At 36.6% G+C, this 23619-nt stretch overlaps 1 protein-coding gene across 5 annotated transcripts in view; it reads left to right on the top strand.

Moving 5' to 3' along the window:
* ACSL5 (acyl-CoA synthetase long chain family member 5) overlaps positions 1-23619 on the top strand; it is a 630479-nt gene that overhangs the window by 150635 nt on the left and 456225 nt on the right. For all 5 annotated transcript variants that reach the window (XM_044055842.1, XM_044055844.1, XM_044055845.1 and 2 more), the window contains exon 2: positions 196-372. In XM_044055842.1, the coding sequence (XP_043911777.1) occupies positions 217-372 (156 nt within the window). In that variant the 5' untranslated portion in view covers positions 196-216. The remainder of the gene's footprint in view (positions 1-195; positions 373-23619) is intronic.

Raw genomic sequence — 23619 nt, forward strand, 5'->3', positions numbered from 1 at the left:
ACCTTCCCATACATTTTATTCCAATAAAGGCCTACTGACATTATAGTCATTCTTGTAATTAATAAAGATCACTGCTTATTTATAAAAGTAAAGGCTAATCATTAGCAGCATTGTTACAATTTCCAAAAATCTATGAAATTAAGTTTTACTGTAATGTGTGTGTGTGTATAAATAATGTTATGCTCTCTTTTTCAGAAAAAATAGTGCAGCTCCAAAATGCACTTCATACTTCATTTCCTGTTCTCCCCGCTTCCAACGCCAGCGCTTATTGGACTCTTCACCCTTGGACTTAGCGCCTTGGTCTGGCTCATAACCAGGTCAAAACCAGTAAGGTGTCCAGTGGACCTTAACAAGCAGTCAATCGGAACAAAGGTAAGTAGTATTGCCTTCTAAAGTTTTTGAAAGAAAAAGGATATCACCTTTGAGCCAATGTCAATTTTATTATGTAATGCATGTGTTGTTGTAAGCTGTTCTTTCACTCAATTCTGTTATAGTTTCGGTGTGGAAAGCAACATTAATGCTCATGAATGACTTTGTAGAGGGTACAAAATTTATGTAGGTAGTTTGGCAGTGGTTCACAACTGGCACATGTTATTTTTATTTATTGGTTGACTAAAGTAGGTAGATTAGCACTTAATGTTTTTTCCAGCTGTGGCAAAGAAGAAACAAAATCAACATAAGGCTCAAAATAGTACATACATGTTCATAAGTTCATAGGTGTGTACTAGGCTGATGGCCTTGGAGCCTTTACAAGCCTAATATATAGAATTGCCCTGGCATCGTGCCGCCAGATGTAAGTTCCCAGTGCCTCTATCAAGCAGAGGCACTGGAGTGATCCCCGGGGTGAATTTTCTATTACCCATCCACTCATCAAGATTTCTCTAGAAGAGGGCCAGTGAGGTGCTCTGCTTGACATGTATGGGAAGTCTATTCCAGAGCATGGGCAGTCTCTGGGTTATGAACCTGTCCCTCTAGCATGTTCTGTTGATTGTGGTAATGAAGTTGAGGTCTCTGGAGCATGTCGTGCAGAGGGATTGGGATTTCTTTAGATGTAGCATTTCTTACAGAGCTGGGTCAGACATGGCTTTGTAAGTCAAGCAGAGATCGCCTCTTAGTAGACGATATGAGACAGAGAACAGCTGGTGTTTTTTGAGTCTGTCCATGTAGGACATGTGTTTAAGGCCTAGTATCCTCTTCGTGAGGTACTTTTGTGGCCTTTCCAGCTGTTGCATGTGTCTAGTGAGGTACATGCCAAATGGGGCATTAAACTCGATGAATGGCTTAATGAGGGAAGAGTAGAGAGAGATGATGACCTCTTTCTTCCTGGATGCAAAACGCTTGGTAATGAGATGTGCCACATAGAGGGACTTTCTGACCATAGTGACAATGTGGTGGTCAAAAAAGAGGTCGCTGTCAAACTGTGTCCCCAGATCTCTTATAATGCCTCCAGTGTTCAGTGGGCTCCCATCAATGTGGTAATTAGTGTGAACTCAGTTTTTCCCAAAGGGGATGACAACGCATTTTTTGGCATTAAGCTTAAGGCCATGGTTTTGACACCAGTCATTATTCTCAGTGAGGCCTTTCTGTAGGATGTCTACATCACTTGGGGAGTTAATAATGGCTCCCAGCGTGCAGTTATCTGCAGACTTGGTCAGCCAGAGTCCCTCCGTGTTGGCCTGGACTTCTGAGAAGTAGATGCCAAACAGGAGAGGACCCATGACCGATCCCTGTAGGACTCCATTCGTGACTGGTCAGCAGTCTGACTTGGAGTCTGCTACTTTCACACTGTGGGTTCTATCTGTGAGTCAGTTTGCAACCCACCTAGTGATATAGGGGTTGATGTCTAGTTTGGTGAGTTTATCAATAATTCCTGAGTGGGGGATGGTATCAAAGGCCTTGGCCAGATGAAGATAGGCTGTATGAACTGCCTTGCCCTCATCCACAGCTCTGGTGACTGACTCAAAGAAGTCAATCAGGTTGAGCAGGCCTGATCTACCTTTCACAAAACCAAACTGAGTGGGATCTAGAGTTTGGAGATTCCTTATATCCATGTTAATTAGGTCCATGATGATGCGCTCCATAGCCTTTACTATCAGACTCTTCAGGCTAATGGGGCGATAATGTCTGAGAGTTAGTGCAGAGGACTATGGCTATTAGTTGTTAACAAGCTGCTTCCTGTGGTGCAGGGTTTCATTCCCTCAGCCTTCATTTACCTGTGTGACCTTGAGCAAGTCACTTTAACCAGATAGTGCCTGGGGGCAAGTTTGATTTTGGGATAGGCTCCTAAATGGTTTCCTGGACTGCATGCCTAGAAGCCTACCTATAAACCTAATAACAGAAGACATCATGAATACACATTATATACTAGATTAATTTAGTTTAAATTTCATAAATAGCCTGATTTAGGTGAGAACGTAACGTAATACCACTATAGGTATATGAAGTTGTAAAAAGGAAGGTAGTACTATGTCTCTGAAGTAAACATGCCAAGAAGTGAGGCTATGTGAGTGCTAGGTGGAAACTCACTCTGGGGGCTATGTGGATGCTAGGTGTGAACTCACTCTGGGCCTGGTAAATAGTGAGATGGGGATGACCTCCTGCAAAAGAAGAACTGAAGGGTTTTGCTATAGCTGGATAGAGCATGTGCAGAACTGCCAGAGATAGAAACTGATGAAAAAAATGTGTATATCAAGAAACATATGTTAGCAAGTGGTACAAAGAATAAATGAAGTCAAGAATGGCACAGAAAGACATACAGGGTGGAAAGGCTGACAAGCAGAGAAATAGAATATTCAAGTAATATTCCATTGTATCTGTACTTGGTAGTGTCAACAGATATGTAGGAGATTCAGTTTGATTTGATTTGAAAAAAATTCTGTCTACAATGAGGAGCACACGTCTCAACTCAAATTTAGCTTATTACCAGGAACTTTCCCTATTTTGAATCTCAAAAATGTCTGTGTTCCACATGCTGAAATGGTCTGTCGGGTATATAGTTGTTAAGAATTTTTAATTAATATTCATGGTAAGTAAACCTGAATCATGTTACTTTATAATTACAAAAGTAATTTTAATGGATTAACACATTAACCATGTTGAGAGTTTTCTAGCTGAAGGAGTTAGCATGGCAAGTGTTCCACATTTTTCACATTTTTTTTCATGTTAGAGATAGTGTTCCACGTTTTTTACATTTGTTCCACGTTAGAGATAGTGTTCCACATTTTGTAGATGGAAGATTGAGAGCTATAATGGGAATGGTAATCTCACGTGAACTGTAGTGCCAAGTAGCAATTCTGTCCTCTGACTGCACCATCCCTGGAGATACCAGATCAGATGGTTCTGATCTTTGTGTAAGTCAGTGACCTGCTTAGATGGCATCATGATGCTATACAAGACATTAGAGTTAAAACAAAGTAAGATGTTATCAGGATCTGATAAAAAGACTGTCTGCAAACTGTACCACATGTAGTTTAGTTGTCTTAAAGTTAGGTTATTGATAAACACAGAAAGATCCTTGGGCAGAATCTTAAGGAACACCAAAAAGGAAAGAAAAGGAGTGAGGAAGAGGGGAGAGATGTACCAACATTCTAACAAAATGGAAAAACAAACTAAGCACCTTGATGAGGTAACGTACTTTACAGCAGGTAGATGGTAACAAAGCAAAAAATGAACAGCTACGGCTTAATTCAGCTATGGGTCTTAACAATAGTCTGTATAGTAGGCACCTTAAAAATGTAATGAAAAATATTTGGAGGTTATTTATACTAATGAAGAGCTTTTTAAAACATTAGGAGAAGGTCCCCAGTTTAACAAGAGGGGTTCTCATGTTATTTTTTTTCTTAGAAAAGGACAGTCAATGATGTGAATAAAAGGGGTACTTTTACATTTTCAGTTGTTCAGCTTGTAGATTCATTTGTGATGTTACTAGTGTGTTGTGAGCTAACACTGACAGGTCTTACTACCCTCCAGGGATTTTTACATGTAATGCTGAAATGTGGTGTATATGGTTCAGTATGCAGCAGTTTTATATAGGGAAAACAGTACATAAATAAAAAAAAAAGGATTTTGGAGCATGCAAGAGCAATTAAGAATAAGGATTCTTTAAATGCTCTATATAAACACAGCACAACATGCAAAGGATGGAAAAGATTATTTAGTAATATTGACCGAGCAACGATTCAAGAGGGGATGGGGGGGGCGTACGGATGATTATCTAGAATATTTAGAGTATAAATGGTAGGTAATTTCAAACCCTCCTGTGAAATATGGGCTGAATGCTTCAGTTAATTTTAAATGTCATTTAAAAAACATTAGAGCATATCACATTTATGTCATATAATCAGTATTATAACCAATAAGCATATGTTTAGATGAGTTTCTAAACAAATAAGAATGTTTCTTAAATCTGATGGTCTAAGCCCTAGAGAGATTGTTTTGAGATGAAAGCGTTTACTGCTTTTATTTTGTTTGATCATTAAATCATGTTGTTCAGTTTTTTTCTGAGCTTTTGTTTAGATCCGTTTATCAGAGACTCGGTGAGAATTTGTTGGGGTTTGTTTTGATTTTTCAGGTTGCTGAGTGGGAGGTTTGTTTTCCTTTCTCTGATCGTTTGACGCAAAATGAATGACAAGTTGAAAATAGACAGTGAAATTGTAGAGGAGGCCATATTTTGGGAATTCAACCAGGAAGAGAAAGAAGCCTAGGTGCATGCCATTCTTGAAATTTTCAGTGGATAAATTTGCAATGGTCCATGCTATTATAAATGAAGTTTGTAAAAAAAACTCTGCACTAATGTAGACTGGAAGGGAGCCATGCTCTTCATGATTCTTGCTATAATGTATGGCATTTGTAACAATAAAGGCAGTGCTGGTGTTGCATCTTGAGTGGAAGTTAAGTTGATCACTACATAAAAGCCTGTATTTGGCTAGATGCTGTCTAAACTGTGAGAGGTTTCTAGTATTCAGGCTGATGGAGTGAATGGATAATACCTGATGATCAAATTAATATGACTTGCTTCCATACATCAAGAAGTGTGCCAGAGACAGGACAGAAGATTTAGAGTTTATGACCAAAAGTGCAGGGAGCATGCAGGCTTATTTTTTTTGTTTGAAAAATGTTTGTCTGCTGTAGTATATAGCTTGTGTAATAAAATGTAATAATGCCACATTCACTTAAACAGAATGGCAGTGCATGCACAGATTAATGCATGGAGAAGGTTACTTAGGCCTCACCAGGCACGGTAAGGTCAGAGTCAGACCAGATAATTCCATCGGAAGTTACATAGTGTGTTGTGAAGGTACAAGCCAAGCAACTAATTTGCTGCTAGAATAGATGGGATTGTTTGAGTTTCATTCTGCTTGTTCCAGAATAGAGCAGGCGTATTAGATATGTTTCTTACACTGACGTTGGACCTATTTGTACCCCAACTCTGTCTCATCTTCAGGTAATCTGCATAAATCATAAGGCCTAATTATGACTTTGGATCTCAAGTTAACCATGAAAAGCAGACACCTTTAAACTTCATACTGAGGAGGTTAAATCCATTAATTCAGGAAAGAGAAATATTATCAGTAAACGATAACTGCTGGTTTCACTAATTATGCTCTTTGTTCCATGCTTTGTGCTCTGTTCTTCTCCATCCCTCTGGCAGTATCTCCCCAGACCTTTGGTTCCATGCCACTGTGTTCTGTCCTTGTTCATCCCTCTGCACATTACCTCACAAGGCCTTTTGTTCCACGCCACTGAAACTACTACATGTTCTGTCATTGTTCATGGGTTTATGTTAGAACACTGAACATTCAAAATGTCGAGTGTTCTAATATCGAACCCTATCAATCAAAAATTCAAAACATCGAACTTTCAGAACAGCAATTGTTTTCCTAGGGGAAAAAATTTGCTGTTCCAAAACACATACCCACAACACAAGCACACCAAACAAACAGCAATCCACACAGATACACCTAAACTCTTACACCTAACCCTACACTAAACTATACATACACCACTAACTATCCACTTACCTTAACCCAAACCCTAAGGTCCGTCACTATCGCACAGTCACCTCACCAACGCCCTAACCCTAACTCACCTACCATGCCCTAACCCTCACGTCCACACAATCGCACACTTACCTGACCCGCGCCCTAACCCTAACTCACCTAACCCCCCATAAACCTCTCATCCACACAATCGCACACTTATCTGAACCCAACCTGTAACTTTCCACCAGAGCACTGAAAATACCAAAGCAACAGAAACGGACCACCGAATTCTTTCACTAGGAAAAAATGTGGTTTTCTGTTTCTTCGATATTTTCAGCGTTCGCTGAAAACAGGTCGATATTAGAACACTCGACATTTTGAATGTTCGGTGTTCTAATATAGACCCATTGTTCATTCTGCTGTACATTACCTCACAAGGCCTTTTGTTCCACTCCACTGAAACTGCTACATGCTCTGTCATTGTTCATCCCTCTCTACATTACCTCACAAGGCCTTTTGTTCCATGCCACTGAAACTACTATGTGCTCTGTCATTGTTCATCCCTCTGTACATTATCTCACAAGGCCTTTTGTTCCACGCCACTGAAACTGCTATGTGCTCTGTCATTGTTCATCCCTCTGTACATTACCTCACAAGGCCTTTTGTTCCACGCCAATGAAACTGCTACGTGCTCTGTCCTTGTTCATCCCTCTGTACATTACCTACAAGGGCCTTTTGCTCCACACCACTGAAACTGCTACGTGCTCTGTCATTGTTCATCCCTCTGTGCAGTATCTCACCAGGCCTATAATCAGGTTCTTTGTAAACACCAAAAAGACAGCACTACAAGCTGCATGTTGTCAACTGACCACAGCTGCTAAATATCTCCCCTCCTTCACGTTCCCTTCAGGCCACAACAGCTTTGTGAGAAAGCTCTTTAGTACAGGTATCATAATACCAGTTGTGACCATGAGACTTATTTATGCTTTCTACATTGTGGAAATTTCAAGGCCTGTCATGTAGCTACCCATCTGTAATGTCTATAACACTGAAAATGAGATTCATTGAGAACATCTCAGAAAACAAGAGAGTAAGCCATTCTCTTGCCTGTCTTTCTAAACACTAACATTGCCCTGCAGCATATGTCTGCAAGTATTTATTTAATGTAGTTGAAACTGTCTGTACCCAGTGAATGAACTTATTGTTAAATTTTGGTAACTTCCCAAAGGCTGTGCAACATCAGAGTTTGCTATATTAAGGAAAGCGGGGAGGGTTTGCAATCAACATAATAAATTTTGCCAGGGTCTGAAGAAATAGTCTTGTTCCTGAAAACAAGACTGATTTTAAGTATACTGTATTTATTTAACTATCTATTTTCTAACTGGAGAATAATAACTTTAAATCAGAGAATCAGTTTGTCATAATCCAGGCCACACTGGTATAAAAGGAGGACTACTTGTCAGACATAACATTACAGGGGGCACACTAAGATACTAAACACTTGAGAAGATTTCACATACATGAAGGAGTATAGTCTTGTAAAACAAGAAAAAGTAACTTAAATAAAAAACTTTACAAAGGCACAGATCGCTGCACTTGTTCAGTAAAAATTCCAGAGTCACTCCCTGCGGTGCATGTGACTGTACGCCACAATATGAGGGAAAGGGGGATAAAGGCGACTAGTTTACAGCATGTGCCAGCATAACACCTGACATTTGATAATTATTTTACCTCTTTTTGATTGTGTTTCTTTGTAAAACTGCACGAAGACTTTTCATACTTTTGGGGACAGTATGAGGAAAAGGCTTGTTTATCAGTCATGTCATCATTTAAGGAATTCAAGGACGAAAGGCTGATCGAATGAGAGCAGCAGTGTGCATATGCTTTCCATTTAACTCTCTATGATAGATTTAAAAAAATAATAATAAAAGAAGAATTAGCAGTTGTATATCTTCACCTCTTAGTAGGGATCCACCCTGTTTTGTACCTCTGCACTTCTTAATAGGGATCCACACACTTTTATTAGATAGTCGATTATAAGTAGCTGGAATATTTTGTATCATTTATTTTTTATGGCCTGAGGTCTACATCCAAAAGTCCATTTCAAAGAACTGCATGTTACGTGTAAGTAAAAAATGCTTCTTTAGAGAGCAGTCCCAACTAGACATGAGGAGTATCTGAGCAAATTAAATGTAGCAGATAGTCCAGTCAAACAGTATTTCCAGAATCAGCAATTGTAGTTCTGTCAGATGTAGGAAATATTGACCTGGTATTGGAACTTTGGTATAACGGGAATTATCAAGGAGACAAATCTAGTAACATGGAATTCCTGGAATGCTGAGACTGAATGGGTGAAAACTGGGATTGAAACAATACTAATTTCATGAACTTTAATCATACTTTGAATTAGGAATGGAGTCCATTCTGGTCATGGTATTAGAACTCCAAAAGATTTGGAGAAATTAAAAGAGAGATAGAGAAGATTAGGGAGTATAGGGACTGTGTGTTTCAATAGGTAAGTGAGAAAGTCGTAGGACTAGTAGGGGGATATTGGGTGGGATCTTGCAGGTAGAGACCATCTCTTTGTAATGGAGAGACTCCATCTTGGCTCAAAGGGTTATTGTTTCTAAGTGTTGGGGTTAAAAAAGGCAAATTTTGGTGCCAGTACTCATCAAACTAAGATGGAAGGCAGAAAGGAGAGTTACACAAGTGGAAGGAGAACTGGGTCAATTTACTTTGAAATGTAGTGAGTCTGAGTAGGAAGATCTGAGATCTGCAAGCAGTGATCAAGTATGGTGAGTGGATGCTGCTGGTGTCCTACAAATGTGGCCTAATAAAAAGAAGGGATGGGACACAGAGGTATCCAGGTATAGTTTTTTTGAGTATGATATACAAGCTATAAACTGGGACGGAGTAGTAATCTACATAAAGAAGAGCTTCAAATGGCTAGATCAGAGAGAAGGAATGCCACTTAACCAATAATTGTGAAGTGAAAATAAAAGTAAACAATCATCTTCCTCTAAATCATTATACATGTTGAAAACCTTTTTTTAACATAAGCCTTCTTTATTTTATTAAAGTACTTTCTTTCCAACACTACAAAAGTCTTCATAGACTTATTTATATATATATATATATATATATATATATATATATATATATATATATATATATATATATATACATATATGGGTCTACCTGAAAACACTGACACGGAAAAACACCGACAACGAGATAACCGACACCACAAAACTGAAAAGTTCAAAAACACGAAACTTCACATGCCCGACAAACCACAATCCCGACAATCAACAAAACAAAACAAATACCTATTCCGTAAAACACACACACAACACAAGCACACCAAAAACCTTACAAACCTACACTAAACCTTACATACACAACTATCTATGCACTAACCTTAACCCAAACCCTAACCCTAAGGTCCGTCACTGTCGCAGGTCCGTCACTATCGCACACTCACCTAACCTGCACCCTAACCCTAACTCACTTAACCCGCCCCTAACCCTAAAGTCTGTCGCTATCGCACACTTACCTTACCTTACCTGCACCCTAACCCTAACTCACTTAACCCGTCCCTAACCTTAAAGTCTGTCACTATCGCACACTTACCTTACCCGCACCCTGACCCTAACGTCCATCACTAACACACACTTACCTTAACATGTCGGTGTTCTCAGCATCAGGATTTTCAATCGACGGTCATCTCTGTTGTCGATCTTCCGGTGTCACTTATCTCATTGTCAGCGTTCGGTGTTTCCAGGTAGACCTATATATATATATATATATATATATATATATATATATATATATATATATATATATATGTGTTGTAACAACAACAAACACATATATATGTATATATATATATATATATATATATATATATATATATATATATATATATATATAAAGTTTGATTTACTCAAGTTTGATGACCGGCGAAGTCCATTGGGCCAAGAAGAGCCCATTTTCAGTGGAGGCCCAGGGAGAAAAGCTCCACAATAATTGCAAGTTACATTTCACATGTTACAAAAGGGCATAGTTCATACAGCTAATTAAACATTTACAGATAAGCTCCATGATATTTGCAATTGGCTTGTCACAATGTTACAAAAATGAAAAGCCATAATTCAATACAGAAATTTCAACATTTATATAAAGTGAATATTTTTGTTATAAACTCAATTGTAGGTTTAACATTTCAAAATATATAGCCATTAGTAGGTTAGGAAAATATTATGCATGGGGGGGTAATAGTACATTTGAGACTGGAGAGTATAGTACAACAGATATTAGAGAGAAAATTAGATTTTTGGCAGGGGAGGGATTATTTTGGGTGGGATGAAGTAATAGTAGAGGTAGTTAGATGAGTCAGTGCAAGGTGGAATGGGGGGTTTAAGTTGGAGCGTGGCAAGGGCATTCCCATTTGGAAGAAAGATGAGAGAGTAGTTGAGTTTGGAAATTTGTATGGTTAGGTAGGTTGCATAGGTGTGTGGGGAGAGAGTTCCACTGTTTAGCTAAGAAGTGGGGCAGCAGTAGATGGCCAGGAGGTTGTGCAGGTTTGTGGACATGAAGGAGAATTTGTTTTTTGGATCTGAGTGAGCAGATGGGAATGTAAGGTTTTAAGGAAGTAGCGAGAGCTTTGTAGTAGGCAGGTTTAAAGATGAGCTTGTGGGCAATGGTGAGCTGTAGGTAATTGAGGTAGCTGGGTAGTTCAAGCCAGCTGAGGGTGAGGAGGGAGTGGCAGTGGTGGGATGAGTTTTTTGAATTGGTTGCAAATTTGGAGATCTTGTGGTAGCAGGATTCAAATTTGGACCAAAGGCCAAGATGGAGATTGGTAAAAAGAGGCACACCATACATAAGTGAGGGGAGTAGGAAGGTGGATGCGAGAGTTTGATGGGTAGAGGGCTTAGGAAGCGGTTGTGCCTGTAGAGGAGACCTAACTTTTGCTGGGTTTTCTTGATTGCGGAGCACATGTGAGTGTCAAATTTTAGTTCTTAATCAATAATGATGCCAAGAAGCTTGGTGTTGGGAACAATTTCAAGGAAGGAGTCGTTTTGGCTCTATGGTGAATGTGGATTTGTCAATGGAGTTTTTGTTAGAGGAAAAAAACATTAGTTTGGTTTTATTTGCATTTAGTGCCAGATGGTTAGACTGCAATCAGGTTTCTGTTTTGAAGAAGGCTAGTTGGGTTTTTGCTAGGAGCTTGGAGGGGGGGGGTGGAGGCTGAGCAGATGATTGTTGAGTCATCTGCATATTGGATGATAGATGAGTCTGGGATGGATTGGTGACAGTTGTTAATGAATAGGTTGAAGAGAAGAGGGTCAAGAATAGAACCTTGTGGGACACCTGTGGGTGTGGGAAGGAAGGGGGTGGTTGAAGTTTTCCATTGGACAGCATGTTGGTGGTTGGACATGTAGCTGGAAAGACTTTCTCTTGAAAGTTAACCACAATTCACCTTTAGAATTATAAAAGGAAAATATCACCTTATGTTCCTTCTATAAATTGTCCTTTTTCTAAGTCCATATGTGTTATTATTAAAGCCATTTAATGTATTAATTCCTTTAAGCACATGTAAAAATTATTCTCTCCTATCATGGTCCATAAAGTATTATAATATGAAAGTTCTTCATATAAAGCACCTCCATGAATTTCCATCAATGATTCAGATAAAATAACATAATCAGTGTCTGACTTTAATATACCTCTTGAATAGGTAAAATTTCTAGCATTGCTTTAATTAAGTTGACCTATATTCATAACACCTCTCATTTTAACACCCTTTGTACTTCCTTAAAAACTTTAACTTACAATTCATATCCCCAATAATTATGATGCCCATATATATAATGACATAAGATTTGAATAATTCAAATGTTCCTTCCTATTCTTAACATCAGTGTAAATATAAATTATAATTACAGTAATTCTAGAAGTAACACTTTTCTTATAAACATCAAAAATAGACCTTTGCCCAACTTCAACTACAATACGATGCAGTAAAACCATTTCTTTGTGTTTAAATAAAATAGCAATACCTGAGCAAACATCCTTATCTAATTCCCAAATCATTTTTTTTCCAAAAAAAAAAAAAGAATAAATTGCTGTCTTTTTCAGATAATACAAAACTGGTGTCAAAAAATAAGGTCTGCTTTGTGCTTTTTACTCCATTGTAGCACATATAATCTAAGAATACTGTTCGCATGAAGCAATTTTTTTACATTTTTTAAATAAGTTCTTTTTTTCCTATCATGTACTTTTGCTGATGGAATTTCTACCCTTAACTTTCTGCCACAATAAATTATCATTTTCATATTCATGTCTATTCATGTCATATTCACTAATAGTCTCTCTGACTTCAAATCCTTACTGCACTCATACCTTTCTTCACAGTGGGAATGTTCTTGTTCCCATCCTACATAGTTTCCCCTACCTCACTCTCCCTCCATAAGCTATTACTTTCTGTAAATAAACTCCTAGTGTGTCTATAAGCTACAGCTCTAGCAAAGAATAAAAAAAAAAGTGTTTGCTTCTAACAATTTTTATCTTGTACTGTATCAGTAGTATTCTCTGTACTACTGCTATGTATGTACTTTGCATTCTGTGTATTACTATTGTGTATTTTTACTCTCTGTATTTACTTTGATTTTCTGTGCTATTCTGGAGCTTTTCTTCCCAGGATTCCATTGAAAATGGACTCTTCATGGCCCAATGGACTATCCTGGCAAACAAACTGCAAAAATAAATAAATGTGTAATAGACTAACTTTATTAACATTTTTTTAAACTCCACTGTCTGATCATTTACTATCAGTCCTCACTTCTTATATCTTCTTCAGTGCCAATGTCATTATTTTTTCTCTATGTTAATATGCTCCATTTCCTTAACAGTTAAACCACAAATGTCAACATTTTCAAAACAATCTATCCAAAAATGAACTTTTTATGAGATTTGAAACCCTTGGGTCTTGCTTAAAAAGACACCAGTATCCTAATGGGGCTATCCAAGTCAATGAAGGCTAAATTAAAAAAAAAACTTTTGACATGGGATCTACTGCATGAAGCAATAGTTTGCTTTGTTTAGCACTAAGCATTCCCGAATCAGTTAATCCATTATTATTGAGTTTATTTGCATACACTGAAATAACAAATGGTAAAATGGATGTATCTGATTTATCATTCCTGTTCAGGAATAATGCAATAAATCTTACTTTCGGGCTTTATTATAATAGATTATTTACCATAACTGTGAGTGCCTATAAAAAGGGCTACACCTCCTGGCCATGATGAAAAGGATAAGGCTATTCTACAAGAGATCAGTATCCACACAATAATTTAGAAATTAACATTGTGCATATTATCCATTATATTATCGCCCCTTTGTGTACCAAATTGCACCAACAGATAATGTGTTTTGCTTAAGAACAGTACTGTATAGTAAATTCCTTGGGAGATTTTTATCACTTGCTTGGTTCAACACAAAAGCAAGTCTGATATTTATAAGAGGATGGTGATTAGTCATAGAATTTAATATGTATTAGGAGCTAGCCATGGTTTTCAGACTGCTAAATGTCCAGAAGTCCTAAAATCCCTAAAATCCCTGAACCACTTCAAAATGGGACAGATGGCAGTTTACAGTCCCTGCTACAAGAGTCAGTAAACACATTTTCTTCTGCTATCTCTACTTCAGTGTAGTCATATCCATAACTTTATGTGCCTATTCACACTTAGTAAAGCAGAACTTATGATGGTACTTGGATCATTCAAAATTCTTAGTGGCAAAAAAAAAAAAAAAAAAAAAACAAGAGCATGAAATGTCTTAGAGAAACAGTGAGTAGAGACCCCAAGGAATATATGAGGAAGTACTTATCACTAAAGCATGAAGCAAGTTCTTATATGACGGTAAGAAATAGTATGTAGCACTAGTGAAAATGTTGAAACATCTTTAGAACATTTAATACAATCTACAAACTTCTTTGAAAAACTATCAGGGCTAATATTCAGTCAAAATAAAACATAAATTGGTAATAATCAAACAGCTAACTGATAGGTTGACTACATTTAAAAACTTCAACTGGGGAGATTCTCAAAATATTTAGGAATAATTATTGAATCAACCTATAAACAATAACAACTAATTATCAGCAAGTAGTCAATACTATAACACAATTAACAGAAGCATGGAACAAATTATTCTTTACTTTTGAGGAGAGGCTAACTGTAATTAAAATGATAGTATTAATGAAGATTTTATACATCAGCCAATCATTAACACTCCCCCATCAAAACAAATTATAAAAGTTATTTTAATAAGGTTCTTGTGGCACCCCAAAAATCCTAGAATCTCCCAACACTGGCATAGTTTGCATTGGGAAGAGGGAGGTATTGCTTTTCCTAACATTAAACTATATATTTCATCTATGATTTTAAAAACAGTTTACATGTGGCTAGATTTTTCTTTTGCCTCATGCTAGAAATCAAATCATGAAACACTGATAATACAAAATAAAAATATACTTGAGCCATTTATTAATACTGATAGAAGTGTACTCTTATGGATTATAAAAGCTTATTTATTGAATGAAAAACACCAATATATCCTCTTTCCTTTTATGAATCAATTATATTATTTAAAAACTCATTAACTTAAATTATTTATGTAAAGATCTAGCAATAATATTCTTCCCAATAGCTTACAAGAGCAGATGTCTATTATCTTTTAATACCTAAAACATGATAGATTTGAAGGAGAATGGGCTTATACATTGGCATCAATTCTTGTCAGGAAACAAAATACATTCTGCAGATTATTTAATTACAAAATATAACTTAGAAAATAATAGGTTAGACTTGCAAACATGTAATTAATTTATACAAGATAAAATAAAAATAACATTCAATACATAAAATACTCAGATTCCTAAAATTCTAAACTTTCTATCTAATAACAATAACATATCATCAAATAGTATTTCTTCATTATCAATAGTTTACAAAAATCCTAAAAACTGATGTTGAAATCAGCAGTGAAAACATCTTCCTCATACTGGAAAATATTTACATGGAAATTTATGCATAGAAATTTTCTCACACCTCAGAAAATAACAGCTATATATAAATTAGATAACACAAAATGTTGGAGATGTAAGATAGACCTTAATGCTGATTGGTAACATATGATAATTGGTTGTAAAATAGTTCTTCCATCTTGGACTGACTTCAGAAACCTGCAGATCATTGTGGTCGGATAAGTGTAACATCTCAGATTGTCTTATATTATTTAATGCACCGATATCTGAAATGATTTCAGTATCACAAATACATTTCCTTTGGAGTATTTTAGCTATAACTAGAAAAAACATTACAAAAAATGGAAAAAGAAGACTACTACCTCGTTCAATAATGAAGTTATCGGTTTAGCAAAATCAGTATGTAATAACGAAATACTATAGTAATGAGAACTAAAAATGTGACAAATTATTAGCTTGGGAAAAATTACAAAGCTTACTAGAAAAGTATTAATTATATTAGAAATGTTTTGAATTTTGCTATGGACTTTGTAGTAGTTTATACATAGTTTCATGAGATTGTTAATTACTGTCTAAATGATTATTTTTTGTTTTAAAATCAAATAAAATATTTAAAAAACGAATTACTGTTTAGAATTCAAAACTGTGCAACACTTATAAAGAGGATTTTCAGTAAACTAAATAATTTATTGATATAGGGTTCTGATTTTAAATTGCACACAAGGAGCTGTTCTGTCCTACTTTTATCTTTTGAGTAGTTCATTCAATGTCTTGAGTTGTATATAAAAAAAAGTCAGTTTATTCCTCCGAGCCAGTCAGAGAGAATGATCGTAACTCGTTAAACTCAGTAAACTCGCTTTCTACTTTAGATGGCTCGACCTGCCCGTTGGCCTTGTTGCTGCACAACATGATATGCAGTTACTGTTTCTACTCTCTCTCATAGCAAACACATTTGCTTATTTTTGTTTTGTTAACAGAATTAGCCCTAATGACCAACATCGGTCTTCTACTTTCAAAATCAGAAGCACCCTTTACATCTGGTAGTGTACAGAACACAATGGATTTTAAAAATTTGTCTCCAAAACTAGATTTCACTCTACACAGTGTTGGAATAATGGAACCACAATCCTGCTTAGTACCACGTGTTCCATTGGAATAATGGAACCACAATCCTGCTTAGTACCACGTGTTCCATTGGAATAATGGAACCACAATCCTGCTTAGTACCACGTGTTCCATTGGAATAATGGAACCACAATCCTGCTTAGTACCACGTGTTCCATTAAGCTAGAGAAAAATATTTTCAAAACTGGATGTTGCAGTCTGTAACCCATTGCATGTAGAAGTAAGAAATGTCCTATACCACTTTCAAGGCCAGGGTATACCCCTCTAACTTCTCAGGCTGACACCACTATTAGTAATGTTCCTTTAGTATCCTATTTAGGTTTTTTTATTATTGTTAAATACCATCTCTAACTGAAAGACTGCTTAATAGACTGCCCATACATGTCAAGCAGAGCGCCTGTTTGGCCCTCTTCAAAAGGAACCTTGACAATTGGATGGGAGAAAAGAAATTTACCCTGGTGATCATGTCAGTCACCCTGCTAGACAGGGGTCCAGGGAAGTAAATAATGTGGGAAGAAATAGCCAGGGAATTGTTATGGCTAGGCTTGTATAGGCCCTAGGGCCAATAGAGTAGTACCAACCTATGAACCTATAATTGATGACATAATCTTTCTTTTTTATTATTTTTTAATTATATTTTCTTCTTCATTCACACTTGAATGTACAATGCAGGTGTAGGTTTCTATAAGCTATTTATGATTTCATGTGTTAGTGTTTTAGAAGGATTCTTAAGTCACCCCACTGACTTTTTCTGTAATTTCTTTACAATGGCTGCTCTCTTTCATGGTTATGGTTGAAAAAAGACCCCTTATCTATTTAACTCACATAAATAAAATGGCATTTTAACAGCTGTTTTGAGTGGTGTGTATGTTAGTGCCTGTTATTTAGCAAGTGTCTAAAGATTTGTCCTATCAGTGTTGATTGTAATGAAAAAAGGCATTTGTTTTCAATGTGAATATCAGGTATACATTGAATCTTATTTTCACCTCCCAGTATTTTATTTATTATTCATCTTTGACCAGGTTAGTCCCACTAGGCTAGTGGCCTTTTATTTTACAATATAGTTTAATGTCTAGAACCTCAGAGATGCAGGAATTCAAGCTTAAATACTCAGGCTAATAAATATAGTTTGGACTGAAAATGCTGCTCTATTGTCAAAAGCAATAAAAAGTGTAAGGTCAGCTTTAAAAGCTTCAGAAAAGCTTATTCTCCAAAGGCTTAAGCTTAGAACTGGTCGAATGCCTTCCATGACTTTCAGTGCAGCTTAGATGAAGGATTGAAAGTTTCCCTTTGAAAGAGCACCCTTACCCTTTGACTGCTAAATTATTTAACTGAATAAAACCAGTGACTTCACTCTCATCTTAGGAGACAGACTAATGAGTTATAACTGAAGTTAAATTAGGTCTCTAACAGTGAACAATTCAAAAACTTATTTAAATTAAAAAAACACTCAGACATAAATGGAAAACCTTGTAAAAAGGAGTAAATTATGTAGCGATACAAGACTATTCTTTAGATTAATATCTATCTACTCAAAAATGTCAGGAAATACTTAGTAGAGGATGTAGTAGTAATAGTGATGGTAGTAATAGCAGTAGTACTAGTAATAGAAAGAGTAGTACTAGTAGCAGTAGTAAGTAGTAATAGCAATAACAATAGTAGTATCAGTAGTAGCAGCAGTATTAGTAGCAGTAATAGTGGTAGTATTAGTAGTATCAGTAGTAGCAGCAGTAATAGTGGTAGTATTAGTAGTATCAGTAGTAGCAGCAGTAGTAGTGGTAGTATTAGTAGTATCAGTAGTAGCAGCAGTAATAGTGGTAGTATTAGTAGTATCAGTAGTAGTAGCAGTAATAGTGGTAGTATTAGTAGTATCAGTAGTAGTAGCAGTAATAGTGGTAGTATTAGTAGTATCAGTAGTAGCAGCAGTAGTAGGGGTAGTATTAGTAGTATCAGTAGTAGCAGCAGTAATAGTGATAGTATCAGTAGTAGCAGCAATAATAGTGGTAGCATTAGTAGTATCAGTAGCAGCAAATGATCTAGGCTTATACTGGAATTGTAAGTAAATATCTGTGTCTGAAACTGATATGTGCAACAGCCTAAAGAAAGGAAATCTGTTCAGCAGTTTAACTCAGGTATAGAACAAATGGAAAGAAAAAAACATTACAAGAGAAAGAGGAAAATATTAATTAGGGTAGAGGAACATGACCCAAAAATCATCTTTTAAAAGTTCAGAATTATAAACCAGTCAGAAACGGACCTGTCATCCATTCTAACCTATACAGAAATTTCTCTAATATTTCATTAGTACTGAAATTTGACAATTACAAGTATGTTAATTTCTTTTAGCATTGCTCGAAAATATTACTGATAAAGGTTCAGCTCCTGTGAACATGCACCTTGAAATTGTTTAAATGTATCTGTTTTTTTTTCTTCATCCTAATCTATTTCCATGGCTATCACTTCCTTTCACATCAAGATTTTGGTCATGTCCTAACAAAAGAATTGATTTGGAACAGGTCATGTTCTCGTCTGCTGAAGAGAAACGGTGCTGCTTTTCCTATATATTTAATATTATACTGATGTGGCTATTAGATATATTTGGGTATCTTTTATGCTCTTATGACAATTTAGAGAGAATTCCACTTAAATGTTTAACAATATTGGTAACTATCATCAAAAATATACTGAATTATGTGAGGTTACACTGGATCAGCAATGGGAAAATCCCAGAACCCTTTTTATCTCGTTTCCATAAAGCACACACGGTATCACCTCTACGTATCAGTTAGCCAATAAACTTGAATTGGTTCTTTTATCTGTTTTTCTTTTCAACATAACTCAAAAAAAATAGGTTAAAGAGCTAGAATATGTCATTTTGGATAGTAGTTGTATACCTCTTTAAGGAAAGTTAAAAGAATCAGATTGATTATCTACATAAAGATGATTTCAGACTAGACATTTCATAGTACTGTTTGAACCCCATTCAAGACTTGGTTAGTACCTACAATACTGGTGTTTTTATATTGAAAATAGAAAGTATAATAAAATATTAAATTTCACATAACCGGATAACACACTAAATCCTTCACTCAGAATTGAATTGTATGTAAGCAGATTAAAAGCTAAACAAGCAAGCACAAAAAGTTTGGCCTGAAAATTTACCTCTGCCCTGAAGATCATTGCCCTAAGAAAACTGATCATGTCATATCACTGGGGAGAAAAACAAAGATGATATTTTTTTTTTTTTTTTTTTTTTGCAAAACAGAATGTGTAGCTTCAAGCTAGGTAGCATCATTGTGATACCCTTAGGGGAGCAGAATGGCTGCCAGTCATTGAGAGGACTGATGCATTATTATGCAAAATGCTACATTCTAGTTTTTGCATCATTTTCCACCACTGACTACACACCAAGCAAAGAATGTGCTAAATTCAAAAAAGTCTTCAATGTGGAGTAACATGCCATTCTAAGCATTTATTCCAAGCCCAAGTACAAATCCTGGGGCTACACCAGTCCAAATTCAGTGTATGCTAAAGGGGACAGCCATAGTCCAACATCTATTTCCAAAAGAAGACTCTGGCTTGCTCTACCAAAAATACTTGAAAGCTTTACATTGATGAAATCATCTCTGTACAACTCCAAAGCAGTGGATTAGCCCAGTGAAGTCAAAGGCTGCTTCATTAATGCTATAGCTCCACCTCTATGTGAGATCTGGTACTACAGGCAGTTCCTGCTAAGAAGTCAGACTACCTGCAGTAACAAGTTCCATGACAGAGGTGAGTTCGTACTGTATTGCACTGAGTGGAATCCATGGAGGAAGGGAAAATGACAGCACCGTGTGCAGCTGAGTGGTGTGTGAGCTCTGCCTCAATTTCATTGAGTATGACTGTTACATAAATCTACAGTAAGAACAGCAGAAAATTCCTGGTGTCATAACTCTCAATGAATCATGGACAAATCTCAACAAAATCAGGGACAAATCCAGAAATATTTAGGGGCAGTTTTTAGAATAACAGAATAACAACAACAACTCATTAGTATTAAAAAACATGCACTCTGATTGGTCAGCCCAACCAGTTTGCCCAATGTAAATTGAGCATACACCAAATGGAAAAAAGTCTGGTCGCATCAGACTTTCTTCTGTTAGTATATGCTATGGAAGTATACATTGCAAGTGTCCAGATTTTCACAAAGTCCTGAATTTTGCCTCATATTTTAGGTCTGTCCCTCATAACATTTGTAATTTATTTTCTGACAACAAATCACTGAGGGGTGAAGTCACGAAATTATGATAATGCATTTCAGTTTAATTCATATCCTTTTGGCAATGCACGACAGCACACATCCTGTTATTCTAGCAGCTTTCTAAGTTTAAGAGCAACATTTATAATAGGGACCTTTGTCCCCCTTTATTTAAGGTCATGTGACATTTCTTGAGCTAAGAGGTCAAGAGGTATGTACGGAGGACAGTGCAAATACAAGGAAAATCAGATGCATTCTTCAAAACTAAAGAAACATACCTGATTTTCCTTGTATTTTTGCCCTGCCTCTCTCATACCTCTAAACTGTCCGGATTTTATAGTTTTGGGGTTATTTTTTGTTTTTTCAAAAAAAAAAAGCAATGGAGATCTTCCTGTCTCCATTGCTTGTTTTCAGCAGCACTGTTGTACTGTGCAAGCATGGGAACACAAGTCCCATGTGCATGCGCAGTACATCAACAAACACAAAAGAATGAGAAAACAACATGGAGGAACACTGCTGTGCCATTATATAAAGATATTATTTAAGGAAAATAAGCAATTTCTTCCTTATATAATGCCATTGTATAATAGCAATAACTGACTCGTGGGTGTGGGTGTATGAGGATTTACCCACGGTTGGCTTTGTTTAATCACGAGGATAAACCTTGCCAACTGTAGGTAAATCTTTAATATACCCACACCCACTTGTTGGTTATTGCTTAATTAATCAACTTTTCTCCAAATGTCACCAGTTTTAAGAGGGATTAGGTGGGACAGAGCTAAAATTTGAGTCAAAATCATGAACAGTTGACAGTTATGTAGGGTGGACTAGTGGTCATCTATGACCCTCCCTGCCATGGATGGAGAGAATGCAGGCATGGTGGCCATGCTAGCTGTCATGCCTGCATTTTCCTATCTAGCCTACAGATGGTGCTGCTGTGCAGAATGGTGTCATGGCTGTGCAGCTCCATCTGTTTAGCAACTCTGGTACTGCAGGTAGACTCTGAACTGTCATGCAGGTGAGACTGTAGCACTAACTAAATCCAAGTCCTCTAATAGGTTCATCCTATGCTAAGAATGGGAAATAACGTTCATCAGCATAATATGTCTTTGAATGTTATTATCCACTCATAGGAAATCATGGGCATTCAGTATTTCTGTGTTGTCAGGTATTAAATTTGGCATACCCTGACCCCCAGGATGACTAGAATCACAGGGACAGGGAGAAAAAGCAGATTCAGGGTTGCAAGAGTAGGATGGTAGATGTCCCCTCCTCCACTTCTCCGAAACTTGATGGAATCCCACCCAAAGAGCTTTGTTGGAATATGAAATAATCAATATTCCAATGCATCTCTAGTGCTGGGACAAGCTGCCTAGAATCAGTTTCTTTTGAAACATACTAAACATGTGAAGTCTCAAAAGTTTTAGAACAGAATGTTTATCATTTCTCTGTACTGGTGCAGAAGACAACCACCAATCACATGAGCTATTGGGTCTATATTAGAACATCAAAGTTTTAAAACTTCGAATGTTCTAATATCAACCCTAAAACAGCGAACGCTGAAAATAGCGAAGCTGCAGAACATCAAATTTTTTCCTAGGGAAAGAATTTGGTTGGCCGTTTCTGTGGCTTCACTATTTTCAGCACTGTGGTGGAAAGTTACATGTCGGGTTCAGGTAAGTGTGTGATTGTGAGGACGTTAGGGTTAGGGCACACGTTAAGTGAGTTAGGGTTAGGGCGCGGGTGAGGTGAGTGTGCGATAGTGACAGACATTAGGGTTAAGGTGGGGTAGGTGAGTTAGGGTTAGGGCGTGGGTCAGGTGAGTGTGCAATAGTGACGGACCTTAGGGTTAGGGTTTGGGTTAAGGGAAGGGGATAGATAGTAGTGTATGTACAGTTTAGTGTAGGGTAGATGTAGGATTTTAAGTGTATGTGTGTGGATTGCTGTTTTTTTGGTGTGCTTGTGTTGTGTGTGTGTTTCTCGGAACAGTGAATTTTTTCCCAGGGAAAAAAATTGCTGTTCTGGCTTTCGCTTAAAAGGGGTCGATGAATTAGCAGTCGCTTTTCTGAGCGTTCGCTAATTTAATATAGACCCGAGCTATTAACTAAGGTTCACTGGTTTATTGCTGAATCTCTAGATTGGGTATTGATCTTGAATTATATTTTTAAACCATAACTTACTACTTCATACATTTAAACTCATATTTCGTGTGTGTGTGTGTGTGTGTGTGTGTGTGTGTGTGTGTGTGTGTGTGTGTGTGTGTGTGTGTGTGTGTCTCTGTATCATGTACAAAAGACGTTGCAATGAGTACCTGTTTCATTGCTGCTAATGCCAACCTAACTATTGACTGGTGGAAAGAAATAGTTCTCTCATCTGAATCTAATATACATTAAACGAATATCATTGTTTATGGCTGTTACATGCATAAATAATTAGAGTTTAATTCACAGAAAAAGTGAAGCATTGTTATATTTTATGTACTGGCTTCTTACAATTGTTCTCTGATAATGGGGGTGACTTTTCTTTATCTTTTAAATGTCCCTGACTTTGCCTTACATTTTTGTCAAGTCCGTCATAAATTTTTCACTTTTATAACAAATCACTTAGGATTACAGTCAGTCAATAGTGCCAGACATTAGTGTTTAACATTTTATTATTCAGAAAATGCATGTTCTAGATGCAAAACATGTTGTTATATCAACTTTTTAAGTGAATTAGGGTAATATTTACAATTATTCCTGATTTGGGGCCTTTGTTCCCAACCCCCATTATTTTTGTCTTTGTCAAAAATTATTAAGCACAGAGTTTGAGTGGTATGGACAAGGTACATGAATCCTTTTAGCTATAGCTTGTGTTCACAGAATGGAACTACAAGGCAATATAAAAACATGATATGGTATAGCCTACACAGCTTATAAAGTGGTACACAGTAATGCATAATTCACTTGTCTATTTTCTTGTACAGTTGTTCTATAGAAGCTCATACATACATTAACAAATTATATCTTCATTCCAAAGTTCACTAGATCAAAGGCAAAGCAACAATATAACTACTGCATAACATTCACCCTATACACCTTTTTTGTATAGTCCCTTTTCATATCCTAGCTTGTAATGGTGTCTGGATATTTTAGAGGCTGGATTCCTTGAATAAGTGACTTATTAATTAATAGACAGCATATGCAAAGCAAACTCTAACACACAAAATGATAGTGATGTTG

The sequence above is a fragment of the Protopterus annectens genome, chromosome 14.part0, assembly GCF_019279795.1.
Source record: "Protopterus annectens isolate FY-2018-M chromosome 14.part0, PAN1.0, whole genome shotgun sequence".
NCBI lineage: Eukaryota > Metazoa > Chordata > Ceratodontiformes > Protopteridae > Protopterus > Protopterus annectens.